This window comes from Rhinichthys klamathensis, unplaced genomic scaffold (assembly GCF_029890125.1).
Source record: "Rhinichthys klamathensis goyatoka isolate OS25496 unplaced genomic scaffold, OSU_Roscu_1.1 h1tg000331l_1, whole genome shotgun sequence".
Lineage (NCBI taxonomy): Eukaryota > Metazoa > Chordata > Actinopteri > Cypriniformes > Leuciscidae > Rhinichthys > Rhinichthys klamathensis.
In genome coordinates this window covers 381593-404121 of record NW_026606846.1, presented here as the reverse complement: position 1 = coordinate 404121, position 22529 = coordinate 381593, and the positions used below count along the sequence as shown (strand labels likewise).

The window sequence follows — 22529 nt, the reverse complement described above, 5'->3', positions numbered from 1 at the left end:
AAAGACGTAAGTGTGAATAATTTGGAATACAGTCAGGAGAGACTTTCATTTTAATTATTTTATTGCTGTATTTTATTTACATCTATTCGAATTAAGGATTTTACAAAAAAATATATGTATTTTATATGCTGGAATATGCAGAAATATAAGTTAACAGAAGGACTTTCTTTATTTCATTAAAATATGGTGGAATGTGCAGAAAATAGGTTTAAATGTTCATCAAAAGTCTGAGACTGTTGCATTTAATTTAATTTTTGCTTGATGCAATGTGCATAAAGTTAAAATATTGAAACTAATAAAACAAGTTTAAAAAAAGAGTGTTTCATTTGTTTAAATTTGATTAAATTTTAGATGATGGAATATGCAGAAAGAATAGAATTAGGCTGAAAGGTCTATTGCTTTATAGCGTATTCAGGTTGTGCATCATGTTTTTGAAATCACTCTTTCAAAATTGTAATTGTACGTACGTTCTAATTGTACGTACAGTATGGGAGTTATTGTGGAAATTTCAGCTGTAGTAAGTCAGTGTGGTCACTGGGAAAGCACTACAGCCTTTGGAACGGAGAAAAAATACTTTAGGGGAATTACAGTAATTGTTTCATAAACTTATTAGTTTATTGTACGTACAGTAAAGCAGTTATTGTCAAAATGTCACCTGTAGTAAGTCACACTGGTCATTAGGAAAGTACTACAACATTTGGAACGTGGAAAAATAGTTACAGTCATTTACAGTTAATTTTTCATAAACATATTTGACAATAGCACGTTAAGTATGGGAGTTATTGTCAAAATTTCACCTGTAGTAAGTCACACTGGTCACTAGGAAAGTACTACAACATTTGGAACGTGGAAAAATAGTTACAGTCATTTACAGTTAATGTTTCATAAACATATTTGACAATAGCACGTTAAGTATGGGAGTTATTGTCAAAATTTCACCTGTAGTAAGTCAGTCTGATAACTAGGAAAGCACTACAGCCTTTGAAACAAGAAAAAATACTTTAGGGGAATTACAGTAATTTTTTCTTCAACTTATTAGTTTATTGTACGTACAGTAAGGGAGTTATTGTCAAAATTTCACCTGTAGTAAGTCACACTGGTCACTAGGAAAGTACTACAACATTTGGAACGTGGAAAAATAGTTACAGTCATTTACAGTTAATGTTTCATAAACATATTTGACAATAGCACGTTAAGTATGGGAGTTATTGTCAAAATTTCACCTGTAGTAAGTCAGTCTGATCACTAGGAAAGGACTACAGCCTTTGAAACAGGAAAAAATACTTTAGGGGAATTACAGTAATTTTTTCTTCAACTTATTAGTTTATTGTACGTACAGTAAGGGAGTTATTGTCAAAATTTCACCTGTAGTAAGTCAGTCTGATAACTAGGAAAGCACTACAGCCTTTGAAACAAGAAAAAATACTTTAGGGGAATTACAGTAATTTTTTCTTCAACTTATTAGTTTATTGTACGTACAGTAAGGGAGTTATTGTCAAAATTTCACCTGTAGTAAGTCACACTGGTCATTAGGAAAGTACTACAACATTTGGAACGTGGAAAAATAGTTACAGTCATTTACAGTTAATTTTTCATAAACATATTTGACAATAGCACGTACAGTATGGGAGTTATTGTCAAAATTTCACCTGTAGTAAGTCAGTCTGATAACTAGGAAAGCACTACAGCCTTTGAAACAAGAAAATATACTTTAGGGGAATTACAGTAATTTTTTCTTCAACTTATTAGTTTATTGTACGTACAGTAAGGGAGTTATTGTGGAAATTTCACCTGTAGTAAGTCAGTCTGATAACTAGGAAAGCACTACAGCCTTTGAAACAAGAAAAAATACTTTAGGGGAATTACAGTAATTTTTTCTTCAACTTATTAGTTTATTGTACGTACAGTAAGGGAGTTATTGTGGAAATTTCACCTGTAGTAAGTCAGTGTGGTCACTAGGAAAGCACTACAGCCTTTGGAATATAAATATAAAAAAACACTATAGGTGAATTAAAGTTTATTACATAAACATATGTAATAAACACATGTAATAATGTTTATTACATAAATATATTTGATAATTGTACAGTAAGGGAGTTATTGTCAAAATTTCACCTCTAGTAAGTCAGTCTGATCACTAGGAAAGCACTACAGCCTTGAACAGGAAAAAATACTTTAGGGGAATTACTGTAATTTTTTTTATTAATATTTGTATACTGAACGGGAGGTACTGTCAAAATTCCACCTGTAGTAAGTCAGTCTGGTCAGTAGGAACATACTAAAACCTTTAGAACATGACAAATAACATTGTTTTAATATTTTAATCTCCTCAAAACGAGCTTTCCTTCGGGTTTGCACTTTGCAGATGGTCCCTTCTTAGCAGCCTGCGCATAGAGATCAATGTATTTTGTCCAGTGCGAAGGAAAGATCGTTTTGCGGAAATTTAAGTTGTAGCTTCTGGTGTTTTATCTGTAGTTATATGTGATAGGTGTTGTGTGTAGCAACAACGTTTAGTTCACGAGTTATTGAACGCGGAAGTCCGCGAATGTGAATATGCGAATATAAAACCAACTTTACCTAAGTCGTCCCCAGTTGATCCAGACACACACAAACCATAAACAAAGCAGTGCTTACCGTCAAACTTTCTTTATTCCACTCCGCTCGTGTTAATATTGAAATATTTGCCAAGGAACACTCAGGTAAGATGACGTAACATTAGTACAGCCTTCTATCTTTGCCTCTTTGCCTTTGTTTGCTCGCTGTTTTGCTGAACTCTCGTAGTTGAGTAAAGTTGGCAATACATTCACGGATTCGAACTTCCCGGGTCAATAACTCCTCAGCTAAACGTTGTTGCCACACAAATTACACCTCTTTTTAACCGTAGTAATGTAGACAAGCAGCTAGAACCTAAATGTCCCCGTAACGAGCTTTCCTTCGCAGTGGATAAAATACACTGATGTCTATGCGCCGGCCGGCGGCTGAGGGACAGATCCGAAGGGACCGTCTGCAAAGTGCAAACCCCGAAAAGCGTTACTACGAAAACACTATAGTGTCACCAAATTCAGTTTACACACCACTGCTGTCCTAATGGTTATACTACAACACTTATTTTGGGAAAACATTTTTTTTTTGCATATTCTTTATGATTATTATTTATGAAAAATATTCAATAACTTCACAGATTACTAATTAAATTGACACTGCATTGTTGCCAAATTCAGTTCACAACATCCTGTTGGTTAAAACAGTTATTTTGGATAAATATATTTTTGCATAATTTGCATGATTATTAATAATTATTATAAAAAATATTCAATTAATTCACTGTATTGTTGGCAAATTCTGTTCACACATCACTGCTGTCCTGATGGTACACTTTTCGGGAGAAAAAATTATTTTTGTATAACCTTTTATTATTACCTTTTTATCATTACAAATATTCACTAACTTCACTGTTGCACACTGCATTAATGCCTTATTCAAATACATCACTGATGGACACGGCAGTAACTTGATCTTTGTTGGAGACAACATTATATTTGTTAGAAATGCATGATCAAATAGCTTAATTTTTCAGTAATGTTTATTCATTCTTTATATAAACATGAAAATGAAGACAAAACCTTACATTTTCTGTATTTGTCTATATTTTCCAAAATGGTAAAAGCTACTCTTTTTTTCTTCTTCTTTTTTTTTTAAGTGTGCATGCTTGTCTCATGGCTACTGCCTATAAGCCAATCAAATGATATGTGCAAGGGATGACTAAATCAGTAGCCAATCAGTAGCAACTTTCAATTAATCTCTACCTGTATCACCCATGCATACATCAATATTGCTCCTGGTTGGCTAGTGAAGTCTGGGTAGAGATGGACTCATTTTTTTGTCTGTAAAAACATCGTCACAAGTAAATTTAAAATGGTTTAATAAATGAGATATTAAACCATCAAAAACAGTTCAAATAAAAAAAGGAATTACAAAAAAAAAAAAAAAACAGTGGTACACCATTAAAAATGCATGAATACGTTCATAATTAAAAAGTGGAATTTAATGTTGAAAATGCATTTTCTAAATATAAATAAATAAATTTTTTTGCTCTGCATATTGATAAATACACATGCATTTATATGTAGGCTATATAAAAAGGGACATATGATCACCCTATGTATATACAGGTCCTTGCACAGTTATGATTATAACATTTGGTATTAAATTATTAAGAGGTTTTTTGTGGTATCTAAACGATTCGGTCTGCAACAATAAGGCAATGTAACGTATTTTGGGAAATATCAAAATGCAATGTCATCATGTAATGTAATCATTTTGATTACTTGTGAGTAATTAACATGAATTAATAAAAAAGATATGTAATTAATCTGATCGATGGACAGCCCTAAATCATTTAAAGTTTTTTTTTTTTTTTAAGAAAACCGCTCTTGAAATACAACACCAGTACTGTCAGGATCAATCCGAAGGCCATGCAGGACTTAATAAAAGATAGAAGATGTCGGAGATGTCCTTTTACACTAATCAAGAGAAGAAATGGCCAGGCAAGGGTTAAGAAATGTAATAACCTCTGGAATAATTTAATATGCATTGTTTGCGCTGTCAAAAGTCTGTGATAAATCACATTTGATATTAAATATCTATAAGAAAATTCCCATGTCTCTATTGTTTCTGTATAGAAAATGCAGTTGTTCTTTTCTCCTTTTTCACACAGTGTATCAGGGCACATTTGATGACTATGATGGAGCCATTGGATTTGCCAATATAGCAAAAGTACAAGTTTGTGGTGAGTATATGGCTGATCGTGTAATAATGTGCGGCTAACGCCTTACCCATCTTTCCAAATTATTATTATTAATAACAGCATTTCTGCACTGTTCATGGTTTGTGTATTTAAAGCTTATCAGCCTTACAATGCTATAAATATGTATACGAATATAGTCAAGTAAATACAACTACAAATACATTTATTTTCCCATTATTAAATATTTTATGTATGATTTATTTATATTGCTCAGTGTTATCAATTTATGTGAAAACAGTTATGCCAAAAATGTACAGTATGTGAGCCCTTTACTATGTTATAAGGACCAAATGATAATAAGTCATGGGATAACTTAATTAATTTTCAAGGTACTTTTATGCATAAATTAATAGTTCAAATGTTATATCATAAATAGTAGAAGTGAAGACCAGTCTCCTCAGCTGAACAGAGCTGATCACACATGTTCTGTTAAAAAACAAATTGGTATAACAGTGAAAATTGTTACAATTTTATATTTAAAATGTACAGACATTTTAGGAAAGACATTATTTATCTGTTGACAGTGTGTCTTGAGCTGTAGATAATCAGTGATGAGGTGGCTTTGACACCTTTATATTAATGGTCCATATTTATTTAAAGATTTTACTTTTAATGGAATGCTATAATGATATGTCATTTTTTTCCAACAGTATCTTCATGCCCTTTCAAACCACATGTTTGTGGTTAATGGGTCAAATCCAAAAAGGCCTGCTATGGTAATATAAGATAGATTATAAAAACACATTGGGAAAGATGGAAATGCAAATAAAAAATCACTATAATTTTTCTTTTTAGAGAGTATTTCAAGATGCGCCGGAATAGACTTGTAAAGGAGGACTGGGTTAACATCAAGTGTGAGCCTGGACAGATACACACACCTTCCTAAAGATGCTACCAGTGGTGCGGTCTTTGCGATGCAGGTAATTCTATGAAACATATTAACGTTAGGATAGATGTGATAACACGTAAGACAAAACACATGTTCTTATGCCATGATCCGTACAGATGGCCAAGATGACGGGGTTTGAGATTGACTCATCAAAGGAATCTCTTCAAAGTTTAAGAAGAGACATGGCTGAATACATTCTAAGAGGATCAGGTATCATTGTTTAAATATATTTATGTGTACTTCTTACAAACTTAATATATATATATAATTTATTTCAGTCAGTTCCAAACATTGACTTCTGTTCCTTCTGTGGGAATAAAGACCGGCCAAAAACTGTGGATTTAAACTGATTAATATCCTGGCATGATTCAAAACTGAAAATAAAGTTCTGAAAGGTTGAAAGTAAGTGTTTGAAAACTCAAAATCTTACAAAAAAAAGTTTTGCAAGATCGAAAAATAAGATTTGCAAGCTTGCAAAATGTAAAAAAATTAAAAATATCTCTGCAAACATTATGTTGTTTTTGAGATTTCCTTCTTCAGAACTGCAACATTTTGTTTTACGATGTTGCGCAAACAATTTTTCAGAATTTGTCAGTGTTCTCCCACTGTATTAGTTTGTTTTCCAGGTTAGACTTGAATTTTAGTTAGACTATTTTCAGTTTTGAATCATGGCAGGATATTAATCCCATAGTGGATAATATGTAAAACATCTGGAGTGAAATTCCATGGATTATTTAATAGTAATTATAATTATTGTAATTGACTTTTATGCATCATAGGATTCCTAAAGTGAACATTTCCTTCATATAATTGACATATTTATCCCCTTATAGATTCAGTGTGGAACGAGATGGTTTCACATACGATGCCTGGGAATGAAAGATATCCCTTGGGTATTGTGTGCTATGTGCAAAAGCAAGTAAAGAGTTTGACAATATCGACTATATTTGGCTCTATAGAAAATGTCCCAGGAAAACCAGCAAGATTAGATGTGTGGGGGAAAAGCTGATGGTAATGCAAAGTGAGGTTTAAGTTTATAACTCATCTTTGTTATTTTGCATAATAAAACAATAAGTATAACCAACATGGCAGCAGTGATGTGTGAACTTAATTTGGAAACAATACATGGTATTACAGTGACGTTATTGAATCATTTTCATAAGAATCATAAAAATAAAAAAAGTATTGAAGAGAATGTGTTTTTTCACATTCTCTTCAATACTTTTTTTATTCACGGGGTAATTTTTTTTTTTTTTTTCATTTGAACAGTTTTTTTTTTTTGATTGAAACAACTTTTTTTGGAATTGAATGATTAAGACATGTATGTACATCCTACCCATGTATGGTCCAATCAAAAACAATGTTACTTCAATTAAAAAGGTTGCTTTAAACAACAACAAAAAAAAAAAACGGACTTCTATAAAAGAAAACATTTTCAATCAAAGAAAAGCAGTGAAGTGAAGTTTTTTTTAATTGAAAATATATTTTTTGATTCAAATACTTTTTTTCTTTGATCGAAAAGTTTTTTTTCATTGAAGTGAAGGTTTTTTTAATTGAAAATATATTTTTTGATTGAAGCAACCTTTTTTTTTTTGATTGCATAATAAAGAAACAAAACTACCTTCATATCTTTATAGTTTTATAATAATAATGCTGTGTCTTAATGTTCTTCTGTTTGTTTCCCTTTGGTTTACAGATATACAGGTGAAACTCGAAAAATGTGAATATTGTGCAAAAGTTAGTGTATTTCAGTAATTCAGTGAAACTAATATATTTAGTAGGCCTATAACTACATATGCATTTCAGAGCGCCAACATTTCTGTATTTAAAATCCTTTTTTTATTATTATTGATTTCATGTAATATTCTTATTTTCTGAGATTTCGAATTCGGGGTTTTCATAAGCTGTAAACCATAATCACCACGATATTCTAATTTTTCCAGTTTCACATGTATGTTGTGTTACTTAAAGTAAATGTTTAAATAGCATTTATGTTTGTGTTGTGTTATATTGTTATGCTATGGTGTTAGCGATGATTCTGCACATTAATGTATGATGTGTTATGATGTGTTATGATGTGTTATGATGTGTTATGATGTGTTATGATGTGTTATGATGTGTTATGATGTGTTATGATGTGTTATGATGATGAGGGCCAGAAAGTCCACTGTTTGGTCCCAGTCCGGCCCCTGGCTATGAGGACATTTTCAGGAAGATTAAAATAGTTCTTCTTTTGCTTTCCTTTTATTTCAGACATACCAGAGGTTTAATATTAAAAAAAAAATCATATTTGACTTGTATTTGACTTACTTTATACATTTTTTTATCTTCTTGCCAAATAAATGTAAGTTTATTATTAACAGACCATGTTTTTGAAAGAATTAAAAATACATCTTACTACAATTAGGCCTACATCTTCAGTACATATGAAAGCAAGTATTTGTAAGAATGGTAATCTGTACAATGTAATGGATGTATAATTTAATATCTTACCCCCACGTTCTTTCTAGTTTGTCTTTTATTTTTCAGTTTTCAGCTAATCACCATTAACTCTTATTTTCTATACAAAGCTGTATATCATAAACATGTCATCTCTGTACTTTTTGAAATAAAACAATGCTCGCTTCCTCGTTCTCATGCATCACATGAAAAAAAGTTGAGTCTCTGATCCAAAACCCACAATAGATGGCGCTAATTCGAGCCGCCAATAAAGAAGAAGAAGAAGAAGAAGAAGAAGAAGAAGAAGAAGAAGAAGAAGAGTCTTCTGAGGCGAGGAGAGCAGTTCACGGTATTTCTCATCTTTACACACCCACCACACACACTTTATACAGTTTGATTAAGCGACAGGCTCATTTCTGTATTGTTTTCATCGATCACAGCGATACTTGTGCGTCTTTTCTGGCGTCTTCCTTCTGAAATACACATTTAGTGCAGCAGCAGCGAGCCTGAGGAGAATATGTGGAGTTCAGACCTGAGCGAGTGTGTGTGTGTGTGTGTGTGTGTGTGTGTGTGTGATTGTCTCGATGTTTGGAGTGAGAACTGTTACTGAATAAGAGTTAAAGTTTGAGATCTGTGAGAGGAATTGATGCTGCTGCGCCGTTTTATGGTAACAAATCAAATTTGTTACTTAATATACTGCAACAGATACGGCTAAAAGCTTCACATTGAGTTTATAATGAGTTTTTAGGATAATTGTCAATTTTGTGTAAAATAACATTAGTGCAATGAATCTAGTTACTACAAAATCAAAATATATTTTCGATATTGACATAATGCTGCTGTAGTTAGATGAGGTAGTTAATTAAGATGAATACATTTAGTGTTTTTTCATTTAATTTTATTTTATGTTTTATCCTTGTCATGTTGTGAGAAGCAACAGTATTTTTTTAGCAACGTTTTATTTTATCTTTATCAAATCCAATGTGTTTCTTACTTCACATTGTTAAAATATGCTGGAACAGATACAGCTAAATACTTCACATTGAGCTTAAATAATGAGTTTTAATCTAATAACATTAGTGCAATAAATGTAGTTGCTACAAAATCTAAATATATTTTCGATATTGACATTATGCTGCTGTAGTTATTTATATGAGGTGGTTAATTAAGATGAATGCCATTTTATATATATATATATATATGTATATATATATATTAAATGTTTTATCCTTGTCATGTTGTGGGAAGCAACAGTATTGTCTTTCAGTATAGCAGTTTAACAGGCTTTTATCATGTATCCTGACTCAAATGATGTGTTTCTAACAGCAAACGCTCAGAATAAAGTGAGATGATCTGCTGATGATCCTGAATGGCTTGTTGAATGAGTGTTGATAGTCTGAGGATCATCAATATTAACAGATCTGCTGAAAACACTCTTTATTTCATGACAATAGTGCCTGTTTTCTCCTCATTTATTATGCTGATGTCTTCAGATCTCCTGTAAACTGACACTTAAAGCTCATTTCATTGGTGTCAGCAGACTGACACTATTATTTGTTATTTCTAGATATCTGCCTAAATTGTAATGGAAAAAGCAGGATAGTGTTCTGGTTAGCCATAAAATAAGTTATACATTTGCATCAGTTACTTTATTTCAGACAAACAGACATAAATGGTTAGATGTGATATTTCGTATAAAAATAAACTCAGGAACTGATATAATTTTTTGTTTTGTCAGATCAATCACATCATCAGTGAAGCTCCTCCCACTCCAATCACATCATCAGTGAAGCTCCTCCCACTGCAATCACATCATCAGTTAAGCTCCTCCCACTGCAATCACATCATCAGTGAAGCTCCTCCCACTCCAATCACATCATCAGTGAAGCTCCTCCCACTGCAATCACATCATCAGTGAAGCTCCTCCCACTGCAATCACATCATCAGTGAAGCTCCTCCCACTGCAATCACATCATCAGTGAAGCTCCTCCCACTGCAATCACATCATCAGTTAAGCTCCTCCCACTGCAATCACATCATCAGTGAAGCTCCTCCCACTGCAATCACATCATCAGTGAAGCTCCTCCCACTGCAATCACATCATCAGTGAAGCTCCTCCCACAGTAATTCACCAATAAATGCTGTAAATTCCCATCAGCTACAAGTGAAGACGAGCATGAAAGCTTCAGGAAGAGCTGAAATCTGCCAAGACTGAGTTTATTAAAGAGGACAGTGAGAACACGAGTGATCCAGAACCTGCAGAATGAAACACACTGAAGATCCTGAAGAACAAAGAGGTTGGTGTTTATTCTTCATTCATTCATGATGCTGGAGAACATTCATGTTAGAAACATTCAAGCACTTCACCACATTTTTTTAAATGGGTACAGGATTTTATTAGGGCCCAAGCCCAAAGGGCGAAGGCCCTATTGTTTTCCTTAGGATTATTTATTAGGGCCCAAGCCCAAAGGGCGAAGGCCCTATTGTTTTCCTTAGGATTATTTATTAGGGCCCAAGCCCAAAGGGCGAAGGCCCTATTGTTTTCCTTAGGATTATTTATTATTATTATTATTATTATTAGGGCCCAAGCCTTGAAAAGGCGAAGGCCCTATTGTTTTCCTAAGGATTATTATTATTATTATTATTTTACTACCTTTTGGGCACTTTTGGGGCTCTTAACGTGCTCAAAAACTCTTGAAACTTTGCACACGGGTCAGAACCCGCGGCCATCAGGGCCGGGCTGAAGCTGGTACCCGGGCGTGGCAGGGGGGCTCGACAGCGCCCCCTGCAGGGTTTCCGCGGGGTTGTAAAAGGTAGTAAAAGGTAGTAAATTAAATTATGCCAAATTAAGGCCAGTAAAAAGTAGTAAAAAGTAGTAAACGTCATCTGACGAAGTAGTAAATTTTCGAACCCCCATCCAACTAGGCCTATGAGTTTCAATTTGTGTTAAGTGCAGGACTTTGTTCTAAAATTCGCGTGGATTTATTTATATGTTGCGAGTAGGACCTGTGCGATATCATGTGACGTGGTGTTTGTTCGTTCGCGCGCGCTGAAACAAACTGGGTACCCGGCTGGCCTGGCTTGCTGCCCAACCTGTTCGCGAGTTCGCTTCTATTTCAGTCATCAGTCGGCCGCCAAAGCCATATTTGATCGGTGAGTAGCCTAATGTAGACGACTGACTGCTACGCCTGTGACAGGGTGCATGTTAACTGAAAGAAGGAACAGAGAGAGAGCCCCGGCTGCGCGCGCGCACTCAATTCACTCTTGCTCTCTCTCCCTCGCTCATATTAATCAAAATCAATTGACAGACACGATGGTAAAAGGTCGGAAGACCGAAGTTTCACGTGGCGCAATTGGAAATTTATTTCCCGCTGTGTGTGAATTGTGCTAAAAAAACGTTGCCTTATCTTTTCTCACGGCGTGTGCCACATTCAGCTGACATAACCACACTTTCAATAAAGGAAAAATCTATCCTAAAAAAAAACTATTTGTTGACACAAATTTTGTGCGATGTCCTAACTGATGGGATAACCACACAATGCGTACACGTCCGCTAATGACGCGTCACTTTAATGAATGGTTAACACAACGGATCTGTCCTCATGGGACTTCTGAATCGGTAACACAATATGGTTCCATTTATTAAAATCTAGTTAACTACATTAGTTAACATGAACTATTAATAAACTGCACGTCTACATCATTAATTAATCTTTCTTAATGTCAATTTCACCATATAGCCTACATTATTGAAATCAAAAGTTGTATTTGTTAACATTAGTTAATGCACTGTGAAGTAATATGAACAAACAATTCATGTATGTTGTAAACTGCGTAGTATTTTCAGGTTATTTATGTTATAATGTGTAGAAACATTGCAAAAAAAAAAAAAATTAGTTTAGACTGGAGTGAGGTGAAACCAGAAAAAAAGTGCAAAGCAAGTTGTTATCTAGCAGCAATTTTTGTTATTTAATTTTAAAAAAAAAAAGTATCTGGCAGCTAATTCTGTTAAATTTTACAGTATATGGTAGAAAATTAGACTTCAATAAACTTTTAAAATAAACTTTTTAATGCTCCGTTTTTATTCTACTTTTTGATATTGATATGATTATACCAAAACAATTATCACGTCCAGCAAAGAAGTATTTTTTTTTTTAAAAAGGGCAAGAAAGGATAAGTGTCTGTCGGCCACCACCGAAGACCAATTTTGACCAAGGAAAAAACCCTGGACATTATGGGGAAATGCAAGTTTTCGAAGATATTTCATTACTTTACTTGTCTCTATATACGCCACTACAGTTGCATCTTGAAGTCGTGATGGTATTAAAAAATATAGTGAAGGTATTAAATTCATTTTAAGAATTTCTGTGTATACCCTGTATTAAATGAAAGATAAAATATGATAGAGCAATAGAATGAACAGTGACAGAAACAGAAGCATGCTTTTTAGCAGGATTAATTAAGCATGAAAATATCTGAAGGAAATATATATTTGATGAACAAATTAAGCCAACTAATATGATTTATATTCTTTTGGTTTATCTACTAATACATATAAAAATTACAAATGCAGTGAAAATTCAGGGATCGGTTACGGTATCGATATCGGCGAGTACCAAAAATGAAAGTATTGGTATCCGTCTCGTTCTGCAAAAAGTGGTATCGTGCATCCCTAATTGAAAATATTTAACGGGTTCGCGTGAGGGAGGAGCAAAGCAGTGCCATATTTGAAGCACATTTAGAGATGTGATTAAATAAATTGCTGTTTTGGGATAGTAATTTCACTGCTTAAGTCTGTGTGTGTGAGAATGTGTGTTTGTGGGTAAGTGTGTGTGATGTGACACACTTTATTATTGATCTTTATTAAAGTTTATGGCTGTTAAGTGTCATTTGTTTTTAAGTGCCAAGGTTATTATTCACCTTATTAGGGCTAAGGGCTAACGTAATGGTTAGGATAACTCAAGGGCTAGGGTTAAAGGGGTCATATAATGCCATTTTTGTACAAGTTAATATGAATCTTTAGGGTCTAAATGAAAACTTTGTAATATACTTTTATCAAAAAGTCTCATTAGTATTTTAAGAAAACACTCATTTTACCAGCTCAAAAATAGCTCTGTTTTCAGCACGCCGTTTCAGTGCACAATCACATGCCTTTAAATGATAATAAGCTTTGGTCACCCCGCCCCTCTGCGTACACAGTTTTTAATAACACAATAACCATAACGCGTTGTTCATTATAAACGTGGGATTATGAATTATATTGAGAACATTGTAACGTTACATAGAATATATGTCGTGTTGGTAGTAAAAAATATTGTGGAGGTAGTAAAAAAGGTAGTAAAAGGTAGTAAATTCATCTCTATGATTCCTGCATAAACCCTGCCCCTGGAACGCGGTCCGAAAACTTGGTCCATAAATCAAACACGCTTGCATGGAATAATATGAAACTCGGTACACATATAGATCTCATCGGTTCATATATCCTTCATGCTCTGATTTTTTACCCCAGCCCAACAGGATGTCGGCTATTTAGGGTTGTTTGGAAAACCCATGCTCAGGAATTCGAAATACTCCTCCTAGAGAATTCAAACACACGGCACGAAACTCGGTCAGCATGAAGTCAAGACACTGAGGATGAAAAATTGCCAGGGGATTTTTGATATCTCGAACGCTTTGGCCGTGGCGAGGAAACGAATTTATGGCGAGAAACAAGAAACAGGAAGTGTGTTATAACTTCAGCATACATTAACTGATCTTGATGAAACTTCAGCAGTGTGTTCGTTGTAAGAGGCCGATCACATGGATGTGACTATTGTGAGTCAAAGTTATAGCGCCACCAACTGGCAGCAGGAAGTGTGTCACTTTCAAAATGCTTTGAAATCACCCTCTTATTTTTACCCGATTTGCTTCAAACTTCATCTGTATAATGTAAAAACACGGCAGATGTAGACCTGTGAAAGGATTGTTTAATATCTAAGATAATGTTGCCATGGCAACGCATCAAACTTTAATATTCTTTTTTGATGCTTTTGAGACTCTTAGCATGCTTGAAATTGCATGAAACTCGACAGACACATCTCATTTATTAGCTAGTAGACACGTGCAAAGTTTCAGAAACGGGCGTGGTGAGGGGCTCAGTAGCGCCACCTTTAGTCAAAAATGGGGTATTAGTTTTACCTACAGTAACAAAAATCGGTATGGATATTCGTCTCCTCGAGCCGGACAACTTTCTAATTGACAGTCATTAGCTCCGAACAACACAAAGTCAGATATTTTGGTTTGAATATGATTTTCAGGAGAATTTTCTCCCTCTGTCTCTGTGTGTGGGGGGGTTGGGGAATTTGACTATTATTTTTTTAATGGTGTTCAAGGTTTCAGGGGCTTTTGGGGCCCTTAACGTGCTTGAAAACTCTTGAAACTTTGCACACAGGTCAGCGCCCACAGCCATCAGGCCCGGGCTGAAGCTGGTATCCGGGCGTGGCAAGGGGGCTCAACAGCGCCCCCTTGAACGGGGTCCCCAAAACTTGGTCCATAGATCAAACACGCTTGCATGAATTAATCTGAAACTCAATACACATATAGATCTCATCGGGCCGAACAACCTACCCTCGGTCAAGTTTTACGCCAGCCCAACAGGAAGTCGGCTATTATGGGTTGTTTGGAGAACGCTTGCTCAGGAATTTGAAGTACTTCTCCTAGAGATTGCATCCGTTTACCGCCAAACTCGGTCAGCTTGAGGTCAACACATTGAAGATGCTAAATTGCGGACGGATTTTTGATATCTCGAACGGTTTGGCCGTGGCGAGGAAACGAATTTATGGCGAGAAAAGAGAAACACGAAGTGTTATAACTTCTGCATACATTAACTGATCTTGATGAAACTTCAGCAGTGTGTTCGTGGTAAGAGGCCAATCAGATGGATGTAACTATTGTGAGTCAAAGTTATAGCGCCACCAACTGGCAGCAGGAAGTGTGTCACTTTCTAAATGCTTTTGACAAAAGTGGGGGGGTTAGTTTTATCTACAGTAACAAAACTCGATATGTATATTGTACTCTTCGACAACTTTCTAATTTACCGTAATTAGCTACGACCAACAGGAAGTTAGATATTTTGGTTTGAAAATTGTCATTTTATGTGTCTCTCTCTGAGCCTACGTCTCTGTGTGTGTGTCTGTGAGTGTGGGGAGGGGGAGGGGGAGGGGGGCTAGATTAACCATTTCACTGCTGTGTGGTTTTGCCTGCATTAAAAAGGAAAATAAATGGCTTACGCCTTGTATTTTTTAAATAGGTTTTATTAATAAGTAAAGGCATATAACCAAATTAATTGTAGTGCATTGAAAATAGTTTTATATAATTCGTTTATTAATTAAATTAACTTGGTCCATAAACTTGGTCTGAAAATTTGGTCCATAAATCAAACACACTTGCATGTAATATTATGAAACTCGGTATATAGATCTCATCGGGCCAAACAACTTTAAGCCAGCCCAAAAGGAAGTGGGATTTTGGTCTGAATGTGAATGTTTTGCAAAACCAGCCTCTACATTTTTACCCACTCCTCTTAAGTGGTTTATTTTATTCCCACCAAACTTTTTTAACATGATGAAAATACATTAAAGAAGCATAATTTTGAATATCTATTGAATATCTCAAATTGTTTTGCTATGGCGAGGGATTAAAATCATGTCAAAAAAATAAACACTAAAAGCCTCATATCTTTTAAAAATTTAATTATACACCATTTATTTCTAGATACAATTATAGAAATAACAGAACTAAACCCATTTTATTCTTGTTTTCAATTTAAGAATAATGTAAAAGTTTAAAAACAGCCAGGATTCACTATTCAGTCAAAAAATAAATATATCAAGTAATACATAGGGCTATACTGCCCTCTTGTGTTCAAAATCAGGTAGGCCTATTGTATTTAAATATATAAGGTAGCCTATGTGACTCCGAGAACATTTTCTCACCGGTTATTTGACGTGTAACACCGCCGGGGGGCTTTTAAATCGCTAAGTTAAAAGTGAAAGTAAAGTAAGGACGTCCGCATGGATATTTATAGTGGTGGCGCTCGCAGTGCGCTCGAATGAATTTCTATGGAAGTAGAAATGAAAAAAAGTTCGCTCTGTTTTGCTCGCTTGTCGGACGCGCACCGTTATGAATGCCAGTGCAGCCACATACTTTTTAGTGTCACCAAAGAGTATAGAAGAACAAGAGGCGAAACTTTGATGCTTTTTTGGTAACAGCTAACCGCTTCGGTAGCGCGGCCGCCATTTTGGGGTGAAAATTCCAACTGGAGTGACTGAACAACAACACAGATAACAGTTTTTTGAGGTAGTTTTTTCTTGCATTAGTGAGTATTTCCATTTTATGCAACTTTACACATCTACTATTATTAGTTACCAACTCCACTAGGCCTGAAATATATTTTGTACGTTTTAATCCCCTGGATCATGCTACAAACATGATGACCTTAACATGATGCATTGCTGTGTCCGTTATCATATAATTGCCACTTTGGACAGTGGCTGTGTTTTTTTTTGTTTACATAGGCTTGCATGAATGAGACAGTGGATGTTTATGGATTGGTCATTGACTCTTTGAGTAAATCGATTCGTTCAAAATGCTGAATCATTTGAGTCTCTTACAGCGACAAGAGTTTAACCCTTGTTCAAGTTTAAGGCCTTGTCTTTTTGGATATATATATTTTTTTTAAATTCCAAAATATGCATACAACCCATATATTTTAAATGTATTGTTTGCTTTAAATTAAATTAAGATTGTATGTTCATCTGAATTATAAATAATGTATTCCTGTATAAAATAAAAACACATTTGAACTTTATTTCTTAATCAATGTAGAATGTGTAATTGAAAAATAAACAGATTAGGGCTCCGAAGACAATAAATGAAAATCAATGCGATATGGTGAATGTCCAAAAGATGGCTCCCACAGACTGTTTTTAAATGAGGTTGGATAAATATGTTTTGCTTTTAGACAGTGTGTGCGTGTGATTTTAGTTGGGTGACAGTTGTAGGTTACAGTTTGACAGGAGTTTACAGTTTGACAAAAGCACTTTGTTGTGTTTTATTGCGACTGTACACACATATAAGTAAACAATTTGCAGTTTGAATGATGTCCTCTATGAACAAAATGACAGAGTATGTTTTTATGTGTAACAATGTTCAATCTCACACACACACACACACACACACACACACACACACACACACACACACACACATATTGCATCATTGCAATCTTGACATCGCAGCCTGTTCATTATAGCCTTAATAATATATAATGATAAAATAGTCAACCTAACATTACCTAACACTAGTGCCTATTCTTTAGATACTAGTGCTTATTCTTTAGATATTCTTTTGAATACGTATTAGTAGCTAATGAATAAGTACTGGTATCTATTTAATAGGTACTAGTATCTAATGACTTAGTACTAGTATTTATTGAATAAATACTAGTATCTATTAATAGGTACTAGTATCTAAAAGGTCATTTTCTCTCTCTCTCTCTCTCTCTCTGAGCCAATATGGCAAGCCGTTTTAACATTTAATCATTTTAACCTACTAGTCTCTATTTTCATGCTACTAGTACTTATTTTTTAGATACTAGTATCTATTCCATTAAGTACTAGTACTTATTCATTAGCGACTAGTGCTTATTCTGTTTAGAATATTCAAAGTGCTTATTAAATTTTTATGCTAATTTATATTTTCAGAGCAGAAAATCCGATTTTTCTGCTTATTCAATATTGCATCTAAAATGTAAGTGACTTGACGTGTGTGTGTGTGTGTGTGTGTGTGTGTGTGTGTGTGTGTGTGTGAGAGAGAGAGAGAGAGAGAGATTGTGTCTGTTACAGTGACAAGAGTTTAACCCTTTAAGGCCTTGTCTTTTTGGATATATATCTTTTTTTATTACAAAATGTGCATACAACCCATATATTTTAAATGTATTGTTTGCTTTAAATTAAATTAAGATTGTATGCTTGGTAATTTAACCTAAATAAATTTAAAATGAATGTGCTATATTTCAGATTAATATAGCCTATTTGTTTTCCTTCATTTTAATCAACACTAACTTTATTCTCATCTGAATTATAAATAACTTATTTCTGTATAAAATAAAAAATCCCGAATAATCCAGACCAACCAGAGCGCACTATTTCTACAACATCATCAGTGCTGAAGCGGAACTACCAAAGCCGTTCGGCAGATAGCGAGCAGATATTTTGATATTTTGTGTCACGTTGTGCACAATAACCCTAAAGGCACCAGGGTGGCGGTGCCACCGGCTTTTTATATATATATATATATATATATATATATATATATATATATATATATATATATATATAAATATAGCTGCGAGCAGCGATGAAGGGCCAAAGCCGGCGGCACCGCCACCCCGGTGCCTTTAGGTAACTAAAGGCACCGGGGTTGCGGTGGCACCGGCTTGGGCCCGTAATCGCTGCTCGCAGCTATATTTATTATTATTATTATTATTATTATTATTTTTCTGCTACCTTTTGGACACTTTTGGAGGCCTTAACATGCTCAAAAACTCCTGAAACTTTGCACACATGTCAGAACCCGCGGCCATCAGGGCCGGGCTGAAGATGGTACCCGGGCGTGGCAGGGGGGCTCGACAGCGCCCCCTGGAACGGGGTCCGAAAACATGGTCCATAAATCAAACACGCTTGCATGTAATAATATGAAACTCGGTACACATGTAGATCTCCTCGTTTCATATATACTTCACACTCTTACTTTTTACCCCAGCCCAACAGGAAGTCGGCTATTTAGGGTTGTTGGTAAAACACACGCAATGGAATGTGAAATACTCCTCCTAGAGAATTCAAACAAACGGCACGAAACTCGGTCAGCATGAAGTCAAGACATTGAGGATGAAAGTTTGCGAGGGGATTTTTGATATCTCGAACGGTTTGGCCGTGGCGAGGAAACGAATTTATGGCGAGAAACAACAAACAAGAAGTGCGTTATAACTTCTGCATACATTAACTGATCTTGATGAAACTTCAGCAGTGTGATCGCTGTAAGAGGCCGATCACATGGATGTGACTATTGTGAGTCAAAGTTATAGCGCCACCAACTGGCAGCAGGAAGTGTGTCACTTTCTAAATGCTTTTGACAAAAGTGGGGGGGGTTAGTTTTATCTACAGTAACAAAACTCGATATGTATATTGTACTCTTCGAGCCGGACAACTTTCTAATTTACCGTAATTAGCTACGACCAACAGGAAGTCAGATATTTTGGTTTGAATGTGGATTTCAGATTCTGAGTTTTTAGCTACTCCTCCTAAGTAGTTTATTTTATTCATGCCAAACTTTTTCAACATGATGAAAATACATTGAAGATGCTAAATTGTGAACAGATATTGAATATCTCAAACGGTTTTGCTATGGTTGAGGGATTCAAGTAATGTCAAAAAAAGAATCAGGGCATGTCTCATATCTTTCTAAAATGTAATTATACACCATTTATTTTTATATAAAATTATACAAATATTAGAACTAAACCCATTTTATTCCTTTTTTTCAATTTAAGAATTATTTTTAAGTTTAAAAACAGCCAGAATGGTTGTTTAGTCAAAAATAATAATAATCCAAATCATATATAGTGCTATACTGCCCTCTTGTGTTCAAAATCAGGTAGGCCTATTGAATTTATAAATATTTATATATTAGGGATGTTACTATGGGAATATTTTCCCACCGGTTAATCAACGTGTGATTGTGTAAACCAATTGTGTAAACCTCCCGCTGGGGGGTTTAAAAACACTAACTTGAAAGCGAAAGTATAATATGGACGTCCGCACAGACATTGAAATGGTGGCGCTCGAATGAATTCCTATGGAAGTAGAAATTAACTAAACGTTCGCTCTGTTCTGCTCGCTCGTCGCCATGGACGCGCACCATTATGAATGCCAGTGCAGCCGCATACTTTTTAGTGTCACTAAAATTAGTGCAATTTCGGGGGCCGATTGCTTGAATTGTGAGTTCAATAGTCTATTATTTTTCACGGAAAACACAACAATAAAAGAGTACAATGACAGATTCGCTTAAATAGGCGTTTTTACATAAAATAGCCTATTCCGTCATCATCTTTTCAGTCAGCTCTTCACTCTCGTGATTAATGAAATTTGACTCCTGTTGCTGATATTTGCTGCAACTTTCGTTCAGCTCACAATTTAGTAAGCAAACACGTTTCAAATGTGTTTTTATTTTATTTTTGTGTATGTGTGTGTATATGTATGTATATATATAAATATAGCTTATGTTTCAAATATGAGTTAATTAACAATCGTTGGAAAGAATGATACTTTTAAACATAACACTAAACCGTCATTAGGTGTCGCCAGGCGACCGTCTTAATGAGCGAGTCATTGATTCATTCGTTTGAACGACTGAGTCATTCATGAATGAGATAGATGTTTATGGATTGATTGGTCATTGAATCTTTGAGTCAACCGATTCGTTCAAAATGCTGAATCATTCAGTAATGAGAACGCGTTGCTGTGAGATGCGCGATGGTTCTGCTGTGATCTTTGTTTAACTATTTTCGCTGCTGAAACAGAAAAAAAGTCAATATTGCATGTAAAATGTAAGTGATTTGACTTGTGTGTGTGTGTGTGTGATTGTGTGTGTGATTGTGTCTGTTACAGTGATAAGAGTTTAACCCTTGTTAAACTTTAGGCCTTGTCTTTTTGGATATATATCTTTTTATATTAAAAAATAGTCATACAACCCATATATTTTAAATGTATTGTTTGCTTTAAATTACATTAAGATTGTATGTTTGGTAATTGAACCTGAATGAATTTTAAATGAATGTGCTATATTTCAGATCATATATTTGTTTTCCTTAAAATTTGAACTAACACTAACTTTATTCTCATCTGAATGATAGATTATTTATTTCTGTATAAAATAAAAACACATTTGATTTTTCTTTTTTAATCAATGTAGAATGTGTAACTGAAAAAATAAACAGATTAGGGCTCTGTTTGATGACAAGAAATGAAAACCAATGCGATATGATGAATGTCCAAAAGATGGCTCCCACAGACTGTTTTTAAATAGGATTGTTTGATATTTTTTGCTTTTAAACTGTGTGTGTGTGTGTGTGTGTAAGAGATTTTGGTTGGGTGACAGTTGTAGTTTACAGTTTGACAAGAGTTTATAGCTTGACAAAAGCACAATGTTGTGTTTTATTGCAAGTGTACACAAATATAAGTAAACACTTTGCAGTTTGAATAATGTCCTGTATGAACAAAAGGACGGAGTATGTTTTTATGTCTACATTGTTCAATTACGCCACACACACACACACACACACAAACACACACACACACACACACACACACACACACACACACACACACAAACACTATTTTTCTAATCAGATCAGGCAAGTAATATTCTGTCTTGTCTCTTAAAAAAACAATATATATATATTTATGTATATATATATATATATATATATATATGTGTGTGTGTGTGTTTGTGTGTGTATATATGTAAATATAGCTGCGAGCAGCGATGAAAGGGCCAAAGCCGGCGGCACCGCCACCCCGGTTATAGCGCCACCAACTGGCAGCAGGAAGTCTGTCACTTTCAAAAAGCTTTGAAATCACCTGATTGCTTCAAACTTCACTACTATGATGTAAACACACGGCAGATGTAGACCTGGATGTAGACCTGACCTTTCAGAAGGTTGCTCTCGCATACTTTGTGGTTGATATGTGCCCTCAATGCACACTTTTGCAGAGCCCACACTGATACAAGCTCTACAGCACACTTCTTTTCGACAGTCAAAGCAGGGTTACGTTTTTGCACGTCGTGCACAATAACCCTAAAGGCACCAGGGTGGCGGTGCCACCGGCTTTATATATATATATATATATATATATATATATATATATATATATATATATATATATATATATATATATATATATATATATAAATATAGCTGCGAGCAGCGATGAAGGGCCAAAGCCGGTGGTACCGCCACCCCGGTGCCTTGCGGTGCCACCGGCTTGGGCCCGTAATCGCTGCTCGCAGCTATATTTATTATTATTATTATTATTATTATTATTTTTCTGCTACCTTTTGGACACTTTTGGAGGCCTTAACATGCTCAAAAACTCCTGAAACTTTGCACACATGTCAGAACCCGCGGCCATCAGGGCCGGGCTGAAGATGGTACCCGGGCGTGGCAGGGGGGCTCGACAGCGCCCCCTGGAACGGGGTCCGAAAACATGGTCCATAAATCAAACACGCTTGCATGTAATAATATGAAACTCGGTACACATGTAGATCTCCTCGTTTCATATATACTTCACACTC

General features: G+C 35.0%; 1 protein-coding gene across 1 annotated transcript in view; it reads left to right on the top strand.

Moving 5' to 3' along the window:
- Nucleotides 1-10006: 10006 nt before the first annotated feature.
- LOC130105975 (gastrula zinc finger protein XlCGF57.1-like) overlaps nt 10007-22529 on the top strand; it is a 36251-nt gene continuing 23728 nt past the window's right edge. Inside the window, exon 1 of the mRNA XM_056272168.1 lies at nt 10007-10432. Within this exon, the coding sequence (XP_056128143.1) occupies nt 10399-10432 (34 nt within the window). The 5' untranslated portion in view covers nt 10007-10398. The remainder of the gene's footprint in view (nt 10433-22529) is intronic.